This window comes from Astyanax mexicanus, chromosome 3 (assembly GCF_023375975.1).
Source record: "Astyanax mexicanus isolate ESR-SI-001 chromosome 3, AstMex3_surface, whole genome shotgun sequence".
Lineage (NCBI taxonomy): Eukaryota > Metazoa > Chordata > Actinopteri > Characiformes > Acestrorhamphidae > Astyanax > Astyanax mexicanus.
Window position 1 is genome coordinate 47,248,596 of NC_064410.1, and position 27,133 is coordinate 47,275,728.

Consider the following 27,133-nt stretch of genomic DNA (forward strand, 5'->3'; position numbering starts at 1 on the left):
ACAACCAAAACAGATCCCTGATTCTAACTACTACCCAGACTGTGAAGAACCAAATTAGAACCCTAAGTCTAAAAAAAAAAATAACCGTAACTTCTAAAACATAATCCTAATTGCCACTACCAAACCTTAACCCTTACTAAATATAAACCTAACTGCCTACCAAGACCCCAAACTACCAAATTAGAGCCCTATCCTAGGCCAGGCCCTGAACTACCAAATAAGGATCCCAAGTCTACCAAAATATAACTGTAACTTCTAAAACAGAATCCTAACTCCAACTACAAAAAAGAACCCAAACTACAAAACCACAGCCCTAACTACCAAAACAAAACCCTAACTACAAAACAGGATTCAACCAGAGCATTAACTACCAAACCAAAAACCAAAGCTATGTTTCTAACAACTCCCAAAGCGGAACCCTAACCCTAATGACTAAACCAAAGCAGAACCCTAACCCTAATGACCAAACCAAACCAGACTGCAAATAAACAAAGCAGAATTCTTAACTGCCAAAACCAGAATAATAACGACCAACCCAAAAAACAAAGCTGTTGTTCTTGCAACCAAACAACTCATAATTCCCAAGGCAGAACCCTAACCCCTAACCATAATGACCAAATAAAAAGCAAAACTGTAACCCTAACCCTAATGACCAAAGTAGAACCCTAACCCCTAATCCTAATGACCAAACCAAAGCAGAACCCTTACCCTAACTCTAATGACCAAACCAAAGTAGAACCCTAACCCTAATGACCAAACCAAAGTAGAACCCAAACTGTAGAGCACAACCTCAGCCCTATCCATCAAATAAGAACTCTAAATAACAAACCCAGACAATCATTGTAAATACCAAACCCTAACCCTGAATACTGAATAAGACACTTGCATCCTATCTGCCAAAGCAGGAACCTATAGCAATAATCTATCTCTGTCCATTTTAATTAAGAGCATCTACTAATCTGATCTATGTCATCATATCTCCTGCATGCTGTAAGAGGGCGGTAAGACTGAGAGAGGCAGTGTTGCCCAATAGCAGTGGGCTCGGCTCACAGTGGGCTGGCCACACACGCCTTTATAAAACTGCCTGTCACATCCTGCAACTGCAGCACGTAGTAAATAACAGGAGCATTGTCTTACACTCGGCGAGAACATCTGCAGCAACTTTCTCCACTTTTTCAACCTTTTTTGATCTTAAGAAAAAAAGATTTGCATGAATTTTATTTTTTCACTGGACAATCGAGCTTAACCGGTGAGTAATGACATAATTTCATGCTTAGGTTTATTATTACACCTGTGTCAGTTATTTACTTCATATCTAAATACAGTAATGCTTTACTGTAGTCACTGTTTTACAGCTGAAAACTGTAATATTATCTGCTTGGTAAAAGTAACTTTCTGTTAAACCACCACTTTAGTGAATCTTTCTCTGGTTAGTTTGCCATGATAACATGTACATCTAGTCGCATTTCATATTTATCCATTATAGAATTAGTTTCTCTAAAGAATTTCCTGTAAATAAATGGCAACAAAGAAAGAGCACGAGCGCACGGTGCCGCCTACATAGTTTTCCATACCCGTTTTCAGACAAGCCCCGCCTCCCCTGCGCTCTGATTGGCCAAAAGTAGTCAAACTTATTAACAGTGTACAGATATATAAAACAAACAATCAAATAAACAATTAATCACATAATCTTAGAGAGTGGTGGCTGCTCAGTTCAAGGAAAACAGTTTGAAAAAAAAATACACACAACTGATGTACTTTTCGGACCATCAGTCAAATTCTATTTTACGTTTTTAATTATTTTATGTTTTAATATTTGAATTATGTAATCAATCTGGAGAACTAAAAACTTACACATTTCCAACACTTAAACTACTATTGTCTATATATTTTATAAAACATAAAAAAGTAAAAATAAAATAAAATAAATTACACACAAGGCTGTTTGGCAAAAACAAAACCATCACTACTATATGTTTAGTATTCTTTAGGTATTCTTAGGTATTCTTCTGACATGTTTATGATATTGTATACTTCATTTAACATAATAGAGAATTTAGGAATCAGATTTTGTATATATATATATATATATATATATATATATATATATATATATATAACATTTATAAAAAAAATAGTCATAGTAATTTCAAGAGTTTTTTATTCAAATAAACAAGTTATATATTTAATGTCTAATTATAGTCAGAGAGTTCGGATGAGTAAATCAATAAAAAAAAAATCATATCTCACGTAGAACTTCTGGACACTTCTAGCCAATCAGAGCGCAGAAGACGGGATTTGTCTGAAAACAGGTGGGGTCTGAAACCACAGCGCTGTCTCTTGTTTACACTGTGAACTGTCTGCGTGCCTTTGCACGTGCGCGATGGACTCAGGGCGAACAAAGACTGAATCCTGACTTTTATAAAAACACTGCACGAGCTTACATTTATTTTATAAAATTCCCCGCTGCCGCATGCACTGATTATTTTATGCTAAAGTATTTTAGAGGAGTGGGCTGTTTGTAAGACAGTTTGTCAGAAGGCAAGTCTGATGTAAACACAGTTAGTGAAGTTTATAACCTTGTTTTTTGATTCCACAGTTCTCCACTGTTGTTATATATTAAGTATATACTCGTTAGAGATCATTTATTCAATAATTTAACATGTTATAATATCTGTATTGCTGCACTGAAATATATATATTTAATGTAATATGATTCATTGGTGTTTAGACCATGCACTTGTTGAAGTCCCTGTTTAAGTGCAGGGCAACACCCTTCAGTTTGTTAATCACCGTAACACGCACTCTCTAATGCCTAGATCACTTTACCCACAGGCTTAAAAGATTTGAGTGTTTACAATGCACTGGCAAATAGTCTCAGAGGAGAACAGAGAACCCATAACATAGGTTTGTGTCGCCTTAATAATATAGCTTAATTTTAGTATCCCTTTCAGGCGTAAAATGTAGGTCTACCCGAGCTTAGCTGATATTTCCAGCCTCTGGATTTGACAGATTAAATGAGTTTCCAAAGATTAGGGGAGCAATCATTGTTTCTGCAGATGCTGGGCTTTCTGTACTTAGCCAGTGCACTGAGAATGTCCTTAATTTTGTTTCTAAATCAGTCTGCACATATGGGCACAGACCAGTGGGTTTACTACACTTAGATAATTGCGCTTAAAAACACTATTTATTTTTAAAATATACAGGAAATATGCCTTTATATGTTTCAGACAGGCAGGGAATAGTAGATCACAGTAAAATCTGTCCATTGAAAAATATGTATTAAGATTTTTTTTCTTTTTTTTTTGTTTTCTCCATTGTTTAAACCAAAAGTGTACAAAGCTTTTCCCTGTGGCTGTAACTTAAGTACAACAGAGTACCTTTCAGTGAAAGTCCTTTTTTTAACCCATGTTTTTGTACCAGTAAAGATTATAAAGCTTATAAACATTATCATCAACATCAACATTAAAAAGCTGAATGTGTTAGAAACTTGAGGATCCAAAATGGTCTGGCTTTCAAATAAAAATGTATTAAATTAAATTAAAATATATATTGTGTAATAGTACAGTGATACAGAATACTAAATGTACCGTGTATAATGGTACAAATCTGTACTTCCTGCTGTTAGGAAAGACTTTTTTTCTTTAGAGTGAACACATCTGACCCTGTAAAGACCAATATTATAACTTTGAGGATATAATTAGAACGTACTTATATCGTACCTATTTTTGTGTGCGTACAGCTGCTATAGAAGACAAATAATAATACAAAAATAATTGTAATGCAAATAATAATAGGTAAACAGAGCAATGAAAATGTCCTAAAATTATTTTGACTCTTATTTTCCATTAACGTCCATACAAAGTGAAAAACAGGTTTGCCTTTTGATAATAAATATCTGATCTGAGACTTAAAAAATTGTCCAAAAGGATGAAAAATGAAAAAATAGTTTTCAGCTGCTTGATTGCTCGATTGAATTGGGATGACTTATTAGATTGCTTATCAGTGGTTTGACATGACCATGAAAGTTTAGTGGAACTTTCTGGTATTTCAAAATAATTGTAAGGGCAGTAACGGATATAAAAAAAAAAGCACAGAGGCCCATTTCATTTTGCAGTGACAGTGGAAGATGGGAGCTGTGTTCAAAAAGGGAACTGATACCAACATTTCCTGTGTTTTATGCAATGTTGTAAGTACTTTCTCAGCAAGGAGTTTAACATCTACTATTGGAATCATTATGTGATTACGAAGATAAGGTATAATACAGTATAGTACATAGTTGTAATATACTGTACTACAAATGTAAGAATGTGTGATTTGATACATGTGGGAATGAAAAAAACAACCTTTCCATTAGTAGTTAGTAGTCCAATAGTAGTCCATTAGTGGCCAACCCTTTGGCAGTATACCTTGATCATTCTGCATTGTGGGTGTGTGTTTTTTTTAAATAACGGTCAGGGTTAACGTCCTGTTCTCATGAAGAACAGCGTTTAGATCTCAGTGAGGCTTCACTGATGGAGCCTGTTTTTTTTACTCCCAGGTAAACGATTAACCAGGAGAGGCTACAAGGGCTCACAGCTTGGAAACAAGTGAGTGACCTAGATGCCACATATTGCCAACTCAGCTCAGTTTGCAGCTTGCAGCTGCCAGGTGTATTTTTGAGAACCACAGTGCATAGGCTTGAGCAGGCTGTAGAATGAGGGTGGTATTACAGGTACAAGGCAAGCTTTGGCCTAAAATTGCTTGTGGACTTTAGTAGTCACCTAGTGGGCATCTCTTACATGGTAAAAAAACAGAACTATTGTGATGGCTTGCAAAAAAATTAAATGCAAACATTTTTGTCAAAAAAAAAAAAATATATATATATATATATATATATATTCAAATTCAAATTAGTAACTTGGTCTTCAGTGTAATGTACAAAAAGATAATATAAGCTATTGTGGAAACGTTTTTTATGAGTCCATTTATAAAGAAATTTTCACACAGTGTTAAAAGCTGAGGCCATGTTTAAATGAATCGGACAACAACGAACGGCATTCATGCTTTCAAAGCCACAAAAACACTCCTAGAAACAAGCTTGGCTTGGTTGCTCTTATAAATTGGTAACTCAACCCCAGCTATTCAGGTCTCAGAGCAAGAAAGGAAAAAAACTCCTTCTTCAGTTTACGGGTGAATAAAGCACAATGGCTTTCAAGTTTGCCTCACAGCCAAGATGTAAAAAACACTTGTGGTGTGGACCGCAGGGATTCGTGGAAGCAGCCGTGTCAGAGGCTTCCTGTGTGCAGCGTCCAGGCCCGCCATGGAGGAAGAGCCTGACTCGTGACCTCTAGAAACCTCTGGCCGAACAAAGGGCCTGTTGATGCTCTTGCTCCATTTACATGCACAGCGACATTCCAGCTGCCATCCTCAAGACTCCATAATCTGAAGCATTACCGCCGTGTAATGTCGTTATTTTCCCCACATCTCAATTTAATCTGTTTTGAAGAACTGAGAAAAGAACAGAACGATTATGGAGGTCACTAAAAATACATCCTGGGTCACACGAAGGACAACAGAACATTATAGACCAATTCATCAATACAGGTTCCCTTCTAGTTTTAATGGTGCTGATTTTTTCCAGTGTGCAAACTCCAATCCTTAGTTTGTAACATGCATACAAATGCACCTCCAAAAATGAACAAAGGAAATGTGTGATGGATGTGATTCCTGATCACTAGCAGGATCTGGAAAGAGATGTAAACAGTCAGAGGAGATTAGATCCTCCCTCTAACTGGTAATTTGATATTTCCTTTTTTTATTGCGGTGGAGTGATTCAGACGTGTTGCAACAATGCTGCGGCGCACAAATGTAAAAATGTTTCCGTTGTGTATAAAATCATAATTTCCTCTTCCTTCTTCTTCTTCTTCTTGTCCACCAGACTGAAAATGGAGGAGATTCAGATTGAGTCCAAACCTCTGCTTGTGGAGAAGGACCTCCAGGTATGATGTTAATTATGATTAATTAATTAAACTTTTTTTTTCAGTAAAATTAATTCTCAATTTTTCAAACATCTTATATGTGCTGTCTTACTCTGTACACCAGCATGCTTGAATTGTATTTTTTTTTTCTTTCAGGGACTGAGAGAGGCTGTTCAGCAGCTGGAAATAAAGGTTAGTCTGTTTAAAAGTACAGTTTAAGTTTCAGTGTTACTTGCACTGCTTAGGAAGACCTGACGTTTTCTTGACCTGACTTTTGCCATCTAGTGGTGAAAATCAATTGATATATTTAGATATGTACTGTATAGGTGTTTATAATTATGTAATACTTTATAGAATAATAATTTTTGTCTGTTTATTTTAACATTTTTAAAGTTTTGTTTAAGTCTAGTCAAGTTTTGTTGAAGGTCCAAGGTGATGCCATTTCATGAGCAGGAATCTCACAGGAAAACAATTCAGTTTCAATATAAATGATGCACAATATTGACAAAATATTTGGATATGTACATTCATTGTTTCTTTCAAAATTAGCCAAATGAATGGTATTAAATATATTTATTTCTGTATATATATATTATACTTCTCTAGCATTACCTGGCATTAGGCATGAATCCAACAGATCAGTGTTTCTCAGCCCTGTTCATGGAGGCACCCTGTCCCTGCACAGTTTAGTGCTTCCCCTGCTCCCAACACACTTGCTTCAACTAATCAGCTCATTTCCAAGCCCTTTTAGGCACACACAGGGGGTGTGTTAAAGCTGGGAATCCAGTGAAGTGTGTAAAGCACAGGGTGTCAGCAGAACCAGGGTTGAGAAACACTAACCTATGCTATAGGTTCACGTTTATCTTTTCTAGTGAGTCCTATTCTATTGGCAGTACTTCTCTGCAGGAACCAGACAAGCTGTGTGTGAGTGTGTAGTTGCACATCTAAGTCAGCAATGGGTGCAGCTTGAAATAGCTGAATGCCTATATTAGAAAAGGTGTCCACAAACCCCTGTTTGGTCATCTAATGTATGATATAATTAAACTTTACTATAATATATATTGATTGATGTTCTCCTTCCAAATAAAGGACCTGGGATATGTTTAGGTTGTGAGATCCTACAGATGTCCACAGACAGTAGAGCAATCTAGTTTATATTGTCTGAGCTGATCTTCAGTGATAATTAAACCATTTTTCTCTAAATGATAAATTATACTGTAAGGATCACTATTTGGTTTTTACATGCAAAACAGTGCAAACTGGTTGTTTCTATGTTATCTCAGTGAGAAAAATAGACAGGAAGCTCTGGTGGTTCTATGGAGTCATAATCCATAAAGAAACTATAAGCTTTATCAATTAAAGCGTTGTGTAATTAGTGATGCCACAAATCAGTTTAAAAAAGGAAGATATTAAATACCAATTGATTTCTAAAAATAAAATAATGTTACATTATGTTATGCTTTGAATATTTGTGTTCTTTTTATAGTTTTACATCAGTTAAAAGTGATAGTTCTTACATTAGTAATTCTCCAGAAAAAAACCTGAGTACTTCTGCATCTATTTTTTCCCAGGAAAAACTAAACTGGTTCTCTTTAATGGCATCACTCCAAGAACACTTTCTTGAAGGGTGTAGATTACAGATTATTCAAGCAGAAGAACATCTCGTCTTAGTGTTTTCCAAAACACACATGTTTATGCTGTGTTCTGAGCACAGATTCTCCCTCCCTTCAGCTGCTTCATCTTTTGGAACATCTTAGCAGGGCAGCACCCACCCCTCCACATGCCAGTGCCTTCCAGAGGGACCAGGGGTGGGTGATGTGAGGCGATGCAGTAGCTTGCCCTCTCGTGATGACCCCTGCGCAGATTAAAGTTGTCATGTTTCCAGGCCATGTGTTTAATATGTGCCTGTATTGACGTGGGCAGAAGAGAGATGCGACAGCCATCTGCCCAGAACTGGTTTAGGGCTGCTGACGGTCCGCACGTAAGGCCGCTCGTCTTCTTTAAAGAGATTAGTGCCGATGGGCAGACGACATGTGTTTGCCTTCACTCAGCAGCCAAGGAGGAGCGTAAGATGTTTATCTCATGGGCCTGTGTTAAATAGGTTATTTGATTTTGTGCTTCTGTTTGAAAGAACTGGGACTGGTTTCTGCCCTGTCAGCCTTTTGATCTTTAGCCAGAGCCCCTCCTTCAGGTAATCCTGTAGTTCATTGTTCTGCTGGAACTTCTTGTTTTTGTAGGCTAAAAGAGGTTCTGGACGATGTGGCCAAAATTGCACTTTATCACAATATATATAAATATATGTATCTTAATTTTCGGTCGATACCATATTATTCCAATATTGATATGAAAAAAAATCTGCCAATAATGCATGCAATGAGTGTTTGTATCTTCAAACCTCAGCAAAAATGAATTTGCCAATGCACGTAATGCATTATCAATATGCAATATCATATCACTTACTGTATTATTATTATTATTATTATCTTTTATTATGATATATATATATATATATATATATATATATATATATATATATATATATATATATATATATATATATATCATACTGATATCCAATTATTGTCCAGCCCTACCTTAAAGTGAGTCTACACAAATTGTATTCATGAGATAAAACAGACTAGACTAGTTCAAGTACGATCTCTACTGATCCCTGATCATGCTGGACTGTGATGGGGTCCCTTTTATACTCTTTCTGTCCCAAATTCTAAAGACATTTATGGATTTCATCGAGAAAAAAACTTCATAATTGGTCCTTCTTTACCTTTTTTACAGAAATATATTATTATATCTCTAAAAAGAAAAAAAGCAGAAAACTGCTGTAGATGAAAAACCTCAGCCAGATAATGATCAGGAGGACCTTCCTCAGGCACATCCAATTGCCTTCATCTGACTGATGCTTATTTGACCTGATGACACGATTGTCATACTGCATCCAGCCTCATCATGTGACGGCCTGGCTGCACTTTTAATTGACCTTTAAGTTTCCGCTACCCGAATGCTCCAATTGCCTGACATTGGCTGATCCAATTTACAGATTTCTTCAACCAGAATTAGCTTGTTTTGGTCGTGGCGCAAAGGATGCTGGGAGCTTGGGGCTTATGAGGAAGAGTGGCAGCAGGGGTATAAAACCTTGCGCACAGACGAAAAGCAGCTAAGCACAGGCAAGAGCTTACCCACAATCGGATCTTACTTAACTACTTACTGAACTTCAGAGGCACTCAGTGTTACTAGCACTAACCACAGCCTGCAGCCATGGTTCTGGAGGACTCAGAGTCGGAGCCCGTCTTTGAAATTGAAGTTTCTGTGAGTTTCAATGTGTTTTTTTTAACAGACTATTATAGCAGTCATTTGTTGTTGGGAATAATTGATTGTGCTGGTTGGAAAAATAGTCTCAGGCAGGAATAAATTTGATGGTGAGGTCGAGGACAATGAGGTTCTTGCACGCTCTACCAGTCTGCAGTATGTGGATGTGCTTAAGAAGATAAGCTTTTTAGTGGCTGTGTCTGTGAGGCTGTTTGCTAGAGATGATTTAATGGTTTTGTACCAGTCTTGTTATGAAGAAATGCATTTGGGGTTATTTGAGTTGAAGCTGCAGAAGCAAACAGACATATAGTGTTCTTCATATTTTAGTTTTTGTCATTATTTTGCATAGTTTGAAAATTGCACTATGTTATATGCTATGTGTTATTTTATAAGGAATTGAAAAAGAGAAACTAAAAAATACTTGAAAATGTAAAATGTAAAAAGATTCTTTTAAATTTCCAGGGAATCAATGTAGAAATGCACTTTTCTTTGGCAAACATTGAAACATTATGATATATATATATGATATTGATTATGTAACAACATTTTGCTCAATGCCCCATGAATAAAATCTTAACACATAAATCTGTACAACATCTAATTCACTGTTTTGAAGCATGTTAAATCTGTTATTTCAATTTTTTCAATTTCAAAATTTTACTCAGATTAACTTTTAGATGCCTTTTCTTTGCAATGCCCCGGCTTTAGTTTGACCACGGAAGATTCTGAACAGTGTGTTCCTGTCATTTACAGGAGCATGATGTGGAGACCCCTTATGGCAGGGTCCACTGCACCATGAAGGGGGTTCCTAAAGGAGACCGACCTGTCATTCTCACCCTTCATGACATTGGACTGAACCGTAAGTGTCCTGAGCCTGAAATCTTTCATAGGTTAGAAGGAATATTAATTTAAAAAATTGTGTATGCTCCCTTTTACTCTGAAAGAGTTTACACAGCTTAACATGCTAAATCAAGATAATTCTGTGATTATTTTTTGGTACATACTGCAGGACCCAACAGATTCACTTTAAAGGTCATTTTAACTGTTTGTTTGTCTCTTTTTTCCCTCATAAAGACAAGACATGCTTTGACACCTTGTTCAGCCATGAGGACATGCAGGAGATCATGCAGCATTTTGCTGTGTGCCATGTGGATGCCCCAGGACAGCATGAGGGTGCCAACACCTTCTCTACCGGGTGAGATTTCAGAGCTTTTAACTCAACTAGGTCATCCGGTCTATAGACTTTGACCTCTTACCTGTACTTGCACAAACCTTAGTTGGCACAACCTTAAGTTAGCCGAACTGTGCTTGGCTGAATAGCCTCTATCAATTATTGGCTTTGGCTTAGCCCTGAAAGCTGACCTGAATTGCTTTAGTTCAGTAGTGCCAAGAGAATGAAAAAAAAAACATGTTTTCTGAAGGTGGATAGACGTTAACTAGATGCCTCAATTGTCCTGATTACAATTTATTGTGCATGTACTGTTACTAACTACTGTTCCTTTTAAACTGTTCTAGGTATGAGTATCCTTCCATGGATCAGCTCTCTGAGACCCTTCCTCTGGTCCTGAAACATTTTGGGTAAGGTCTTTTGCATTGAATATAAAAATAACATTATATAAATGATGTAAAATAAAAAAATATATAATAGTATACATTTTATATAAAATATTTTTAAAAGAATTATCTTCTGTGTATCTTTAGTCTGAAGAGTGTGATTGGAATGGCGGTTGGAGCCGGTGCCTTCATCCTCGCAAAGTTTGCTGTGAGTTGCCAGTTACTCTTTCACAGTTACCTTTTGGACGTTTTAATCAGAGCAGGATTAAAAATGCACTCCCGTTCTTTTGTGGTGTTTTGGCAGCATGTTCTTGCTTATTGTTTCTGACTTGTTTAGCTGCGGAGGAATGTTCAGAACTTGTTGAGCACCATGGTTTCTCTCTGTGGGAAGTCTTTATCTGTTTTAATTTAGCTTTTGCCTCACAGTTTAAACTTTTAAACTATAAACTCCTGCTACATTACATAGATATTTATTTATGCATGGGATAATCCTTTAAAAAATATTCTATGAAAATCTGTACTGTATATTTTTTGTAAAAAAAAAAAAAATCAGCAAATGGGTGCACGTTTTTCAAACTGAAATAATAAACTGAAAAACCCTGGCCCTACCTTCATCCTTTCATCCAGTGCCCTCCATTCATCCTTAAAACACACACACACACACACAAACACACACACAAATAAATACTCATACAGGCTGCAGAGAAAAGGCAGGTGATGGGCTGTTGAAATGTAGACAATTATTTGATGTGGAAAAAACTGTAAGAATTAAATGATTGATTGCGTAGTCCTACAGCTGCCACAAATGAAAAAAATAAATAGAAATATCACATATATTAGCTGTAAATCTTACTTAAAAAATGTTTAAAATATATAATTATATATACGTTTTTAAAATATATATATTTTTGCATTTTGTCTTGGCCTACCACCATCTCCCTTTTAATAGAAGAATAATTTTAAAAGAATAAATTTGCATTTTTTGCAAGAGAGGACATGTAAACACAAACAAACTTGCCTTTAAAGAAATAAAAGAAAGAACACAAACATTATGAATAAATAAATAAATAATTAAATAAGTTAAAAAGTAAATATAAAATAATACTTAGACAAATATATATATATATTTAATCACCATCACCATTCATGATAATGCAATATGATACTAGGTCCTACATAACGATACACTGTTCAGTTAAACACCAGTCGGCAACAGCATCAAAAAACACCCAAAAACAAAGCATATTTTTGCAGTGATGGCTGATTGAAGATTTTCCTCTTTCTCTGTTATAGCTGGACTACCCTGCTATGGTGGAGGGTGTCGTTTTGATCAACATCAACCCATGTGCTGAGGGATGGATGGACTGGGCAGCTCATAAGGTATCAAACTCTGAAACTCTGTGTTAAATATCATTCTGTTCTGAGGGATGGATGATCTGAAGATGACATTTAAACTATTTACTAATGTTTAAATGTTTTACAGATCAGTGGTTGGACTCATGCCATGCCAGACATGCTGATCAGTCATCTCTTTGGAAAGGTGAGTTTGGACTCTGCTCTGTGTGCTTGCTATGGTTGCTAAATTTCAAACACAGAGTTTTGAAATGATGTGATCTTGTTTTTAGGAGGAAATCCAGCTCAACCATGACCTAATTGGCACTTACCGCCACCACATCCTCAATGACATGAACCAGTTCAACCTGCAGCTCTTTGTCAAGTCATACAACAGGTGAGTGTAAATTTGCTTCATCACCATGAATGTATATAATGAAGGAGGATTTGCTCACAGTGTTTTTACTTTGTGTCACATTTTCTACATTTGTGTTTTACAGCCGGAGGGACCTGGAGATTGAAAGGCCTATTCCTGGTGGAGCTGTCAATGTTAGAACCATTAAGTAGGTTTCAGTGCATTGTCTGGAATGTTTGTAATATGTTTTACTGATTATTTTGTTTCTATTTTGGGTCATAATGCTTCTCTGCTGCTCTGTCCTCAGGTGTCCCTCTCTTCTAGTGGTTGGAGACAGCTCTCCTGCAGTGGATGCTGTGGTAGGTTTAACACTGATACAGTTATATGTGGGGTTAATGTATAATGTGTCTGAAAAAAGGATATAACATTACTTCATTTTTGTGATTTCTATACTACTTCATACTTTAAACTTCATAATTTGCCCAACTGAATGCTCATAACTAAAAAGAAATAGTTAAAACTTACAGTTAACACCACAGTTGTATGTACTGGTGTTCTTTGGTGTTCTTCCTCATGTTTTAGGCCCTAACTTAACAACAGCTTGTAGTTGCCTGTAGTAATGTTAAAACCACTGACTGTTTCACAATAAAATGAAATAATAGTTAATTACGAGATGTTTAAACTTTGCCAACATGTTTTAATCATAATGAAATTATAATCTAGAGGTTTAAATCACTGGGGTCAATTTGAACCAATGATAAAAGGGTTAAGGTAATGCTTAAAGATTAACTTTGTGTAGAAAAAGCAGTACTGGACTTTTATCTGTTTCTGTTGCACACTTAAAAGTACTTACAAAATATGTAAATCACATTTTATTGGTTTACCATAATCCTTTTCTCCATTTTCCAGGTTGAATGCAACACCAAGTTGGACCCAACCAAGACCACACTGCTCAAGGTGAGCTAGATTTCTCTTGTTTTGTGTTCTTTTTTTAGGCTAGGCTGGCTAATTAATAGTCTGGATGGAAAAGGTGTGAGCTGATAAGATTCCAATAGCTCAGCAGCTGGTGACTGATTTACCCAGAGGGCAGCGGGGCCAGTTTCATGGTTGAACCCGGGGGCAGAATCCTTCTCCAGCTGACCTAGTTTCACCAGCCTCACCCCTGTGGCCATGAGGGAAGCAGGTTTATGGTTGCTCAAATGCCCCATTGGTGCTGATAAGTGCTGGGAGTTGGCTGGTTAATAGAACACTTGATGATGATTGAGTCATTTATATGGACGGCGGTGTTTTCTTCATGTCTGTGAAAACAAAGCTGCAGTCAATGGGCAGTGAGGCGTGTGTTGTGTCTGAAATTAACCCATTCCCCTGTTTTTCCCTCTTTTTTTCCTCTCCTTCACCAGATGGCTGACTGCGGAGGCTTGCCTCAGGTTGACCAGGTGTGTGTCAATCGTACTCACCGCCACACTCGTTGGCCAGCTTTCGCTGGCTGTGAGATAATCGTTAATCGCAGATTAAAGCGGCACATACAGCACAACTCTAATACTCTCCCAAACACCTGTTACTGACAGATGTCTCCACATTTCAAAACACAAATTAGGAAATGTTTTTATAGACATGATAAGCTATTCATACTGTACAGCTGACTGCTTCAAATTCTATCCACAGCCTGGAAAGCTGACAGAAGCCTTTAAGTACTTCATCCAGGGCATGGGCTACAGTAAGTATGAATAAACAAACCAATAAAATGAAAATATTAATGGATTTATACATATAGCATGAGATATACAAACCAAGGAAAAAAATATAAAACATTGTAAAATACATGTATTATAAATATCTAGAATTAAACATAAAATTTTACATATATAATATATAAAATATATTAAAGCCAACCAGTGTTTGCATGACTCTGCACATGAAATGTTTTTCCACAAAATTAAGGTGTCTCAACTGGAGGAGAAATTGATATTTTTAAAATTACTTTTGTCATGCAAAAACATTAACAAAAATCCATATTTTTAATTGCACAGGATAAGGGAAAAAAACATTCTTAACTGTTTTCAACATCAAATTAAATTCTAAGTTAATTTGGGACATTTCTATTGAAACAGATGCAGAGAACCATAAATACAGTATAAAGTCACATTCATTTCTCTTTTAGAAAAATAATTTGTGAGCTAGTTTGAAGAGCAAGGCTTATGTTTAGATTTTCTATTAACAGCTTACTAGATGTACCCTTAATAATTATTAATTTACCCAGCTACTGGTTGAATAAAACTGTAAATATTACAAGAGCTGAGTCTTAAAAAATCTAAAGCAAAGTGACAAAAAACACTAATTTTTGTATTAATGAAATTTATAAACATTGATTGTAATATTAGAGATAGTTACAGTCCAGATAAACCTTAACAGTCCAGCTAAACCTTTACAGTCCAGATAAATAGGTTATAATAATGGTTCTACCATCAATCCAGCTCCTGTTGATCATTTTAGTTTCTCCCTTTTCCACCCCCTAGTGGTGAACCCTTGTGCTGATAACAGCCCACGTGCTGACCACTGCAGTCAACATGTAATGTTTAACAGAAGCTAAAAGGTCACTGGACATCAGGTTTTCAGGCTGAGTGGTCAGGTGAGGAGGGTCTGATTTTGTTATTCAGATGTTGTTCCTGTTCTCTCTCAGTGCCCTCTGCCAGCATGACCCGCCTGGTCCGCTCCCGCACAGCCTCTGGCTCCAGTGTCGCCTCCTTCGACGGCAACCGCAGCCGGTCACACACCAACGAGGGCAGCCGCAGCCGCTCTCACACCAACGAGGGCCGGGCCCGCGCCCACACGGCCGATAACCAGCGCGGCCGCTCCCACACCGACACCATGGACACCTCCGTGGACCAGACCGTGATGAAGTCCACTGAAGTGTCGTGTTAAAGAGGCTCCTCTGAACCTCCCCTAAACCTCACCACACAACTTCCTTTTCCCCCTGATCTGTGCGTGCTGCGCTGCCACTAAAACTAACAGCCACGGAGTGCAGGCCACCTGCTATTGGGCCCACCCTCAAGGCCTCCCCGTCCCCTGTAGCACTGTGATAGTCACAGAGCGAGTGTGTCTAAGCCAAAGAGTCTGTCTGCCATCTGCCATGGCCACTTTTTGAAGGTGTCCACTGGACAAAGCTGTGGGGGAGATGCGACATAAATGAGGGTGGAGGCTGATCGCTCCCTTATTCTGCACAACCTGCCATTGTTTGATGGTGGCTTTATTGTTATTAGGGGCAACGCAGCACAGAGACACTGTGATGGAGAGTCGGAGAGTGCTTTGCTCTTAAGGGAGCATAAACGTTTGTAAATCTGTGTTCATCTCCTTTCATCAATTTTACTTTCTTTGCATTTACTTGACTGTAGTGTCACTTACCACCGAATGACTGTAAATGGCTGACTTTTATAACAGTACTATAATACTTGCTTACTAGTTTTAATACATGATTCATTTTCTGTTATGTTATGTTGGACAGACTGCAATGAGTGATGGCAGGCTAGGTTGGTTACTGGGAAGCATTTTTTTTTTCAATGCTACCTACCTTTTAAAAAAAAATAAGGGACACGCACAGACTATTTTCCTTTTCATTTATCTCTGTGGGATTTACCCTCCGTTTTGGGGTTATATTTGTAACCCAGTGATTGTTGTTCTTTAACATGATCTGTTTTTTTATTTTATTTTATCGATGATTAATGATCAAATGATTGTAAAAAGCACATTCAGAACATTCCTAGAAAGGTGGCGCCTCTCGTTCTTAAAAAACAATGAAGCAACAATAAACACACTGTAGGATACACAACTGTAGGGTTTGTATCTGTATGCTGAATTATCCGGAGAACTAATTTATGCACCATTGACGTTTTGGACCTTAATGATCATTTCTATGCAATTAAGCACAACAGAACAAAATGTGCCATGGAATCCACTGCTTGGACTTAATGTTTCTTCTTTTCTTTTCTGTGGTGGTTTTGAAAGAGCAAAGGGAGAAATTGTAACGCAGCTACTCCTGTACTACTTGCACTACAGCACAGACTTGCAGGCTTTTAGAATACCTAGCTTTGTAAAGATGCACAACAGCCCAAATGCAGATCACACTATACATTTTTAATGGGATAACAGTTTGTATTTATTTAAAAAAGAAAATAAAAAACATGTAACTCTGCCCTTTTTTGGTCTGACTGGTTATTTTTAACAAATTGAATGTTTGCTCAATAAAAGGCCAATAAATGACCACAAGTTCATATAAAAGCAATGTCAGGTCTGTGCAAAACTGGACCTTTCATGCTTGAGTTTTATGGGATAGATATGATAAGGACACAACCTTGGCGTTAAAAATCTGTCCCAATAAAATAAAAAAATTAAAAACATAACAAATCATCACCAATCATCACTTCATTTCATTACATCATACCAAGTCATATGCTACAGTTTTTACACTTTACACTCTCATGAATAAGTTAAAGCTTAAGTACAAGCGATAAAATCAATAATATATTTAGCTCCTTTTTACACATTTAATACTTACAACTTATATTCAAACGTGCAAACTGGTCAGGCCTTCTTTTGCTCAAAAATAGCTGATATTAATATGATAAATATTTTTCAGGAAATAAAGGAGTACTCATGGAAATATAATATATATAATATAATATTCCATTTCTTTCCATTAGGAAAATGTCAAAGGGCGTATATAAGAGGAATCACAATAAAATGCTGTACATACACAGTATAACCCCATCCAGAATTTTGTGTCCTTTATTTATTACTTATACTAACTTTGACAAAACTTTAACATATAATTAGCACCGAAACACTATGAAAATGAATATATGTACCTCAATTCAAGTGAGTGTAGGTTGTGCTGCACATTGTGTATTTCATTAAAGTATCTCATGTATCAATATTGGCTTTACTGTGCTCCAAAATTGGGAGCCGATATAAAAAAGCAACCTGTTGAGAATTCAGTTCATAATCTCACGGTTCTCATAGTACAGCTCAAGATCTGCGAAGATGTCGTTGGGGTTCTTGCAGCTGAGGTTGCAGAAGCAGGCATTAATCCACATCACCTGCCAGGTAATCACACCTCCGCGAGGACACTGGAACTCCACCTGCACTGTTTTAGACTTGTAAGGGATGCAGCAGCGTTCGTCTGTGCAGACGCCGCAGTACTTGGGCCTGTAGAGCTTCTTGCTAGTGCAGCCTGAGATGGTGAAGTTGGTGGGGTTCTCCTCTCTGTAGATGTTTAGGCACTTCTTTCCAGGCTTGAAGGGGAACAGAAAGATGAAGATCTTTTAAATCTTAATTTGCAATCAGTTGATTCCTAAGAAATGCTTGAAATGATTTCATTTCAAATTTATTACCTAATGTTATATCACCAACAGGTAAGTGCTGGAAGTTTACTGAGATCATATCTACCTTGATGTGCTTGGTGATGTCCACTTCACAGGGTCTCAGGTTGCAGAGTCTTCTCTCTTTGACCATCCGACACTGCTTGTTGGCGTTGGTGATGCGTAAGGACACCCCTCGGCCACAGGTCTTGGAGCAGGGGCTCCAGGAGCTGGTCTGGGTCACGCAGTTCTGCTGCCAGTTGTCTTTTCCACTGGAGAGAGCTTCAAGAAACACAGGCTACCATTTATCAATCCAGTTCATAATTGACATTGTATAAATCTTAAATTCTAAAACAAATCCAAAATAATTAATGTCAGTTTTTTTGCGAAATTGTAGGAATATCTAAAAATTGAGTTTTACGACGAAATGTCTTTTAAAGAATGATGGGTAAATAAGGCCCAGTGTTCTTCAAGAGGCCAAAAATGGTTCTACTATAGCACTGCTTAAAAACCATATGATGCACTTTTATATTTATGATAGTAAATATAGTAACTATTTATAATAGTCTAATAATGAATGCAGTGCCACTGAGTAGCACTTGACCCCTAATGGTCCAAAAAATGACTAATAATAACGACATGTAAAGCACAGAAAACTGTCTAAAGCTGTACCTGCCATGGCGTGCCTTGGTGCAGTCTTGCGCCCTCTCCTGGACTCCTCACAGATCCATTGGTCACAGCACTGGCCTGGGATCTTTACCCGGCGGGGCGTCTGGCACCACACCCGGGGGGGCTGCCACTCGTTACACAGCGGCACGCAGCCAATGGCCCCGTTCACACAGAGACACTGGTATTTACAGCTGGGCTGAAAGCTCTGCCCATTGCGATAGATTACACCATTGTGCTCACAGCCCGAGCCAAGCAGATCTGGACATTGATGAAGAGCACATAGTGCATTTATGAGCAGCCTACAGGCAATCAGTTTTTTTATATTAAATAAACAAACAATTCATTCATTCAAAGTAATTTTTGCTTCAAGACATGATTATATGATGTAGGACTGGCACCAAGATACAGGACATAAATATCAAAAGTGATATGCAACCTAAAACCAACCAAAAGTGATGTTTTTCAGAAAATAATACTAATAAGGAAAAAGAAATCGAAAATAAAGTGGTAAATAAACTCTGTTTACATGTTTTGTTTCTGCTTGTACATCTGTGTTTCCAGCTTAATTCACCCTCTTAATCTCAATCTAATCCCAGAATCCCACAGTGTTAATGTGCTTATTGGAGGCTGGAGCACAAGGACATGTTTTAGTGCGGGGAACACTTACATGCACACACTCCTTTTTCGTACCTAGGCTTGTCTGAGCTGTAATCGCAGTAGAGGCCGCGATGATGGTCACAGTTGTCCGCTTCGTTGCACACCTCCCCCACCTGCTTGGCGCAGGCCTTGCAGCAATCACAGCCGTCTGTGATCAGGCTGACTCCTGGCGGGCAGCTCGGGGGTGTTTCGGGGCATGAGCAGGGCCATTTACAGTACTGAGTGCGGTTGTACGGCTCAAGATCGGTGGGCTCTGGCATGACTGGCACCATGGAGGAAGTCTGGCAGAAGGCCTGTATGAAAAGACATGAAAAGAATGCAAGAAAGAGATGGTTAGCATTATGAATACTTGCATAGCTATTAACTCAGGCAAATATCTAATCAGCCAATCATGTGACCATGGGGCACTACGTAAAATCATACAGATAAGGGACAACAGTTTAAGATACTTTCATGTTCTCATCAACCACCAGACGGGGAAAAAATGTGATCTTAAATTTTGTTAAGTTTAAGTTTATTTAAAAGTGGTGCAATAAGGAGAAACATCCAAAGAGATGGAGTTCTGCTAATGAAAACAGATAATGACCAGACTAGTTTTAGTGGACCTAAAGGCAAAAGTAACTCAGATAAACACTCTGTACAACTGTGAATGCAATACACAACATGCTAAACACTGAAGCAGATGGGCTACAACAGCAGAAGACCATGTCAGGTCCCACTCTGTGATGCAATCATGTCAACATGCACAAATATCTTCAAAAAATCCAACACCATTCAAAACCTGCACCACTAGGGAGTAAGTCTTAAGAGCAATTGTTTTAAGAGAAAATTTACTAAGTGTTAGTACAGTATTAGTATTAGTATTGTACTAGAGAAAACACCTCACAACTGGAATTCCCAAGGTAAGTTATATAAGTTTAGACTTAAAGATTAATTAATATACTGATATAATGATATGCAAGTCATTAGCATTGTCATGTATAATATAACAAATACCAATATTTTATACTAGAACTATATATCATATTATAGTATAATAGTAGCAGAATATAGTATAGTATTTTACTCAACATTAGTATAGTGATCCTATATAAAGTGCTTAGGGACTGTAAATGACATACACCTGTTTATGCAATGCTGATAATAATAAAATAGTAATACTCTGAAACTTGTAAATTCAGTACACAGTTAGTACAACTGTATGCATTCTATATGTCCAAATGTTTGTGGACACCCTTTCTAATCAATGCATTCAGCATTGTTGACACAGATGCACCAATTTGCAGGCCCTGTATAGTGGTATGTATTGCCATTGCAATAATACTTTATATAGAGCAGATCAACATAATCTGTATCTTTGCCATGAATAGATTGTTTAAAAGACTTTTAAAACATAAAAACATATTCCCTTATTTCATAGCTTTATATGTCTAGCCATTTTGTGTAATAACATTCTATAAAGCAGTGGTTATAGGCAATAAATTGCATCTGCTTCTTATCATCACTATTGTAAACAATTCTGACTGTTGAAATTCTCCAGAACTAAGCATTAGAAAGAATTTGAATTAATTGATTCAGTTGTAATATTTTTTTTGTTTGTAATCTTCTCCTTTAATCCACTGAAATCTGACCTTTACACAGAATGTCAGTTCTGGATTTGCCCCTGCATGTAAGTGAACATGGTGCTTTAATGACCTAAGCTCTTAATCAAATTTGAACTAAAAAAGGAATTTGTTAGGATTACAAAAACAGAGTTAATTGGAGAGAAATAAAGCCCTTTTAATCATCTTTTGAAGGCTTTGTTCTCTCCCTCCAGCAAGTTCTTGGCAGCCTATCAGTCACCTTGTACACTTCTGGTTATTAGCAGAAGCTGAAGGTTACAGTCATTAATAATCTTGCTTTGGGTATTGGGATGCTGAGGCTGATGAATGAATGTAATATCAGGCATGCCACCACAGGGGCATTCCTCAGGGGGACGGCTTTAGATCACTGCCATTTAGCTTATTTATTTTTGCAACATATTTAGCGATAAAAAAACAAGCCTTCATTCAATTCCATACTGTCAGAGCTGTCAGACCTATGACTGCTTCTATGAAGAGAAGGACTGCGCTATATATTGTTTCAGTATCATTATCACAGTATAATATGTATATGTACAATAGTCACACTGCTGGAAACTTGGATTATTGAATTCTGGTGAAATCTGTGAATTACATACAGCTCTGAAAAAAAATAAGGGGCCACTTAAAAATTGTGAGTTTCTTTGATTTTAACAAATTAAAAACCTCTGGAATATAATCAAGAGGAAGATGGATGATCACAAGCCAAAAATTATATATTATAAATATTATAAATAGCAAAATCAAAGGAACTGATTCAGAAACTGAAGTGGTCTTTTATTTTTTTCCAGAGCTGTATGTATATTTTTAAATTGCAATTTATATAAAAGAAAAGTATATCGCAGTGCATTTTTTCCTAATAGCACAGCACCAGGAAAAAGCTCCTGGACTCATTTGAAATAAACTCACTTTGCCTTCATTATATGAGCTAGTTTGTGATTTAGGTTAGTCGTTATTATGGTGTTATTAATTGAGACAGGGATAGAAGCAGTATAAGAAGTAGGAAGTCAGTTGTAAGAATCTAGAAAACAATAAGAATGCAGTTGTGTGTGGTCTGGACTGACGTCTAAAGCCATCCTTGCATTCTTGAAGTGTCTTTCTGGTGCTTAAATGATTAGCTAACTCTCTACATCAACAGCTCTGATGGGTTGTAGCTTTAGGCCAGTTCGACCCCTGACCTCCCTCAGCCTGGCTGGAATAATCAGTTAATAAGATGGACAGCAGTGGCAGAAAGAGCATTAGCAACATTACCAAACACTACAGGTCTTTAGTGTTGGTATAACTAGACGTCCTTTAAGCCTTTAATGTTACACATTTTAAAAGCATATTTCTGAATATATGAATTTAAACATTCTACTTTCTACTGCTTGGCCCACTGTAATGCAGAGTAATCGCCACTAGGCTGCAGTGTAATCATTCACCTTTTACTTTCCCCTAACAGACAGGGATTCACAACATTCCTCTAATACACTGGATGTGATGTAATTGAGACTAATACCTTTCAGTACCTCTTTAATGATGATATTATCCTGCATTTTTTATATTTTTCTCAAATTAAAGCAACTTTTTGTACAGTATTTGCTGTTTTTTTTACACCAAAATCATTTAATAACACTGAAATAATTTTATAAAAATAAAAAGAATCAGTAACACACAACATAAAACATAAAAACCCAAAGGCAACAGATGCAAGTCAAATTCCCTCAGAGCTGAATAAAGAAACGCTGGGAGAAACCAAAACTCATAGTGGGGACCCAATTCTTCTCTGGTGAGTTATTAATAATAAACATATTGATAAAAATCATTGTGATGCTCAGGTGTGCTGATAAAATCACTCACTACTACTGCTACTACTACTACTACTAATAATAATAGTCTTTGGTATGGTGTTGCCCTTAGGCAACAAAACATTTTTTAATTTATTTAATGTCATTTCACATAATACATAGATCTGTCCTACGACGGCGTTTTAGGGCCATACAAAAAATAAATAAAAACTGTTCACTTCGAGAATAAAGTCGTAATATTACGAGAATAAAGACGTAATATTACGAGAATAAAGTCGTAATATTACGAGAATAAAGTCGTAATATTACGAGATTAAAGTCGTAATATTATGAGATTAAAGTCGTAATATTACGAGAATAAATTCGTAGTATTTTAAGGGAAATGTAGTTCTAACTGCGTGGGTTGCCCTTTAAGAGCGGAGCACTGAAAGGGGCATTTTCCACTCATTATCTGTTACAGGGCTAATCGCCATTTATCTATTATGTATTATCTACATTTATAACCTGCAGATTATTAATGTAGTGTTATAATTAGATAATACAGTGTCCAGATTTTCCCATAGCCGAGCCTTCAGCACCCCTGCCGCAAAAATCCTCCCGTGCGGGGAGAGCGTGCGCTGCGGCGCGGACATTTCCTGCCTTTTAGTTGGGTTTTTGTGAACAAAGGAACAGAAATAAAGTAAATTCCAGTCATGAATAAAGAAAATAAACCTGATGCAGGATGACTGTGTGTTAATCTATATCAAAATCAAATATACTGTGAAGTGTACGTGACATGCACGTCAATTATCTCAACAATGTGGAATTGTGTTCATTAATTTTCTTATTTTCAACAAACAAGAAGTATACATTATATACATATACTATTAAAAGACTTTGGTCCAACTGGACATTGTAAAAATGAGGAAATAACGATAATATAAAAATTATGTAATGCAGTGACACTTGTCTATGAATTGGTCATATAGAGCTGCTTTAAATCTGTAACACTATATACAATTAAAATAGCTGACTTAAAATAATATTAGAATGTTTTAAGATGTTTATTTGAAGGGGCAGTTTATAATATAATTTGTATCGATTTGATAATTTATTCCAGTACCTAAAAATGTGCTTTAAAAGTGACCAAATGTAATTGTATGATGTAGAGACATTAATATCAAGAAACTACACTAAAGACAGTTATCCTGTTCATACAACTAATTTGTATGTCTAATATAAATTACACTTGAATGCAAATTAAATGTAAATTAAACCATTTAAACACATTATTTTCTGATACACCCTTACAAATCAAAACTGTACATAAACCGTGTAATCACAGATACTGTTTCTTCTCCATAGTGAAACGGCGTGACCAAGGTCTTTAAGTTTCCCATATGGTCACCTTTCACAGGTATATAATGATGGAAACACAAAATTGCATTTCATGTATAACATATGCTGTTTCTATATCTGATAAAATAGACTAAAGATCTGCACATTGTCAAATCACAGTGTCCTCCTTAAGAAACAAGTCACATGCCTCATATAAAATACATAGAATTTGTTATATTTTCGGAATTATGTGTTTATTAAATTATTTAACCAGGTTTAAAACGTGGAGGCTGACTGAGTGTATAATACTAAAAGTATTACAGGGTTTTGTGTAAGGTTATATCAGTTTGTAAGGTAGACTATCTACTAGGAAATATTAAGAATATTTTAATATGAATTATGTTTATTTAATTAATATATGTTAGCTCTATATTACTAAATAGTTATTGAGAAATTAATAAACACATTTCCACATTGCATAACTTTGACACGCATATCATGTTTCACAGTATATTTGATCTTGACAGCACAGAGACAATCATCAGTAAAATGTTTATTGTCTTTATTCATGACTGGAATTTACTTTATTTCTGTTCCTTTGGTCACAAAAAACAAACTAAAAGGCAGGAAATGTCCGCGCAGCAGCGCACGCTCTCCCCGCACGCGGCAGGGGTGCTGAAGGCTCGGCTATGCCACCATGGGAAAATCTGGACACTGTATTATCTAATTGCAACACTACATTAATAATCTGCAGGTTATAAATGTAGATAATAAATAATAGATAAATGGCGATTAGCCCTGTAACAGATAATGAGCGGAAAATGCCCCTTTCAGTGCTCCGCTCTTAAAGGGCAACCCACGCAGTTAGAACTACATTTCCCTTAAAATACTATGACTTTATTCTCATAATATTATGACCTTAATCTCGTAATATTACGACTTTAATCTCGTAATATTACGACTTTATTCTCGTAATATTACGTCTTTAATCTCGTAATATTACGACTTTATTCTCGTAATATTACGACTTTATTCTCGAAGTGAACAGTTTTTATTTATTTTTTGTATGGCCCTAAAACGCCGTCGTACTGTCCAATAAGATTAGGGGTAGATTTTTTTTGTGTGTGGGTGTGTGACATGTTATAATCCTTCAAAACCACATGGGATGCAATGCCAGCAATTTGTAATATAAGGATACTTTTTAATGTTTAAATAAAATGTGCTTAAATATGTGAGGAAATATAATTAGCTAAGATATGATTTGTTTTTATTTATTCTGTTTCCTGTATTCTGTTGCCTCAGGGCAACATTATGCAGTTAGACCACTTTTGTTAGAGGAAAAATCCTAAAGCATTTTTTTTTTCCTCCAACAAAACAAATTTCATGCCATAGAGGGTTAAAAGTCTTCTGTATTTATTGTACTGATATGCAGTATTGGTCATTGTCATTAGGATGTAGAAACACAGCAGGGGAAAGATTGATGCTTAAGATGAGCAGCTTCATCTATTGCATAACATTACATCACGCCAACGGGAAGAGAAACACACAGAGCATACTTTTGCACAATACACACAATACACACATTTACACAATACAATCATATTTTACATCACTCTCATTAGAAAACATTCATATGATAAATTGCAAAATTGCCCAAACAGAGTTAAGCATTACATGTTGCTGGTTTTGGATGGTCTAGCTGGTCTTTGATGGTGAAGGTGGTTAAGAAAGCTGATTATTGGTCATCCGTATGAAAACATACCCTATATTGCAACTTAAGCTGGTGATACAGTTCTTGATCAGCATAGTGTATAATGCATTTGTTTTAAGTTGGTAGACAAGAAGCTTGGTCTTGCAGGTTATGCTGATTAGCCTGCTTGGTTATGCTAGTCAATCAGCATGGTCAGTTTGATCATACTTGTAGATCAATAAAACTGTCAAACTCAACAGAAAAGATACCCTATGCTAGTCAGTCAGATTAAGCAGTTTGAGTCACTCTCAAATTCAAATTTGCCTAAACAGAGTAAAAAGCTACAGCTAGTACTGATATTTTAATAAAATAAATAAAAGTTTTTATTCTATAGGAATCCCAGGTGAAAAGAATAGCTTTGTTTTTTGAATCAGTTTTTTGACTGCATTAATCCTCCATTCACACTGCACTGATTAGCCTACAGTTACACACAGTTAACAGACTCAATTTCAGAACTCATTCAATGCACTGTCCACTGAATTCTTACCTGCTGTAAACTGGAAACTAACAGAAGCCAGGGCCGGTGCCACCTCATCACGGATCCAGAGGGCTTGAGTCATTGAGCTTCATTCAGAACCAGCTGCTGCTGTTGCTGCTGCAGGTCCAGTCTGTTCCCAGTCAGCTCCCATTCACACTGCAGGCTGACAGGCCTCCCTCCACCTCCCTCTCTACAGTCCCTCTCCACACCACTCCTCCCAGTCCCTGCTCCACCAGTTTTACCCGTTTGATTTAAAAAAAAGAAAGACCACAGTGACCTCAGAACCTTGGACACTCCCTGTCTATTCCCATCCTATGAGCTGTCCTATTCCCCCCACCTGTATTCCCACAAACTCCGCCCACCCTACATAGGATAAGCTAGAACCCCGCCCTTTGCACTACAATTGGCTGGTGATCCTTACAGCCAGCATGATAATGAGGGGCACACATAGGAAGGAATGTGGGCTAGGTGGGTTACAGGTGGGCATAGGCTCTCAGTGGGTTTGACCTAGTTGGGCCCAGTCACTACAGCTCACCTTAACCTCACACGGGTCCCATTTAGGCCTCCAGTGCAGAGTACAACTTAGATGAGGCCCCTGTTTAACCCCTCCTGATCACATCACTGATGAAGCTCATCATTGACATCCATCCACACAGTACGTGTGGCCAACATGACAACTGCAGAAGTGTTCTGATTTTCAATTGGGTTATGCATGCAGGCCCTACATGTGCTAGCTAGTACTCTTTAACCTGTTAAGTCAGAAATATACAGCTCTGACAAAAAATAATAGACCACTTAAAAAAGTTTCTATGATTTTACCTAATTAAAAACCTCTAAAATTTAATCAAGAGGAAGATGGATGATCACAAGCCATCAAATCAAGCTGAACTACTTGAAGTTTTGCATCAGGAGTGGCATAAAGTTATTCAAAAGCAGTGTGTAAGACTGGTGGAGGAGAACATGCCAAGATGCATGAA

General features: G+C 37.0%; 2 protein-coding genes across 4 annotated transcripts; one reads left to right on the top strand and one right to left on the bottom strand.

The window, feature by feature from the left end:
- The first annotated feature begins 1,091 nt into the window (after positions 1 to 1,091).
- Positions 1,092 to 16,715, top strand: ndrg1a (N-myc downstream regulated 1a). Of its 3 annotated transcripts, XM_007258846.4 has the most exons (17): positions 1,092 to 1,249; positions 4,541 to 4,589; positions 5,921 to 5,981; positions 6,117 to 6,152; positions 10,038 to 10,143; positions 10,359 to 10,479; positions 10,800 to 10,862; positions 10,986 to 11,046; positions 12,132 to 12,218; positions 12,322 to 12,378; positions 12,464 to 12,567; positions 12,671 to 12,733; positions 12,833 to 12,884; positions 13,435 to 13,482; positions 13,926 to 13,961; positions 14,191 to 14,242; positions 15,206 to 16,715. In XM_007258846.4, the coding sequence occupies exons 3-17, from the start codon at positions 5,928 to 5,930 to the stop codon at positions 15,445 to 15,447; spliced, it is 1,182 nt and encodes a 393-aa protein (XP_007258908.2). In that variant the 5' UTR covers positions 1,092 to 1,249; positions 4,541 to 4,589; positions 5,921 to 5,927; the 3' UTR covers positions 15,448 to 16,715. The 3 variants fall into 3 exon arrangements, with proteins under 3 accessions (XP_007258908.2, XP_007258907.2, XP_007258909.3); XM_007258845.4 differs by lacking the exon at positions 4,541 to 4,589; XM_007258847.4 differs by lacking the exons at positions 1,092 to 1,249; positions 4,541 to 4,589; positions 5,921 to 5,981; positions 6,117 to 6,152 and adding an exon at positions 9,110 to 9,284.
- ccn4a (cellular communication network factor 4a) lies at positions 16,636 to 26,382 on the bottom strand. Its single transcript, XM_007258844.4, has 5 exons — positions 26,166 to 26,382; positions 19,216 to 19,498; positions 18,552 to 18,806; positions 17,968 to 18,161; positions 16,636 to 17,813 (listed from the first exon to the last, which is right to left on the bottom strand). The coding sequence occupies exons 1-5, from the start codon at positions 26,211 to 26,213 to the stop codon at positions 17,514 to 17,516; spliced, it is 1,080 nt and encodes a 359-aa protein (XP_007258906.4). The 5' UTR covers positions 26,214 to 26,382; the 3' UTR covers positions 16,636 to 17,513.
- Positions 26,383 to 27,133: the final 751 nt, after the last annotated feature.

Bases quoted from the DNA above. Each gene is read 5' to 3' on its own strand.
- ndrg1a (XM_007258846.4), top strand. From the start codon at position 5,928: ATGGAGGAGATTCAGATTGAGTCCAAACCTCTGCTTGTGGAGAAGGAC. The intron at 6,153-10,037 runs GTTAGTCTGTTT...TGTCATTTACAG, and splicing joins TTCAGCAGCTGGAAATAAAG to GAGCATGATGTGGAGACCCC. The intron at 14,243-15,205 runs GTAAGTATGAAT...GTTCTCTCTCAG, and splicing joins CATCCAGGGCATGGGCTACA to TGCCCTCTGCCAGCATGACC.
- ccn4a (XM_007258844.4), bottom strand. From the start codon at position 26,213: ATGAGGTGGCACCGGCCCTGGCTTCTGTTAGTTTCCAGTTTACAGCAG. The intron at 18,162-18,551 runs GTACAGCTTTAG...TGTTTCTTGAAG, and splicing joins ACCAAGGCACGCCATGGCAG to CTCTCTCCAGTGGAAAAGAC. The intron at 17,814-17,967 runs GTAGATATGATC...TTCCCCTTCAAG, and splicing joins ACATCACCAAGCACATCAAG to CCTGGAAAGAAGTGCCTAAA.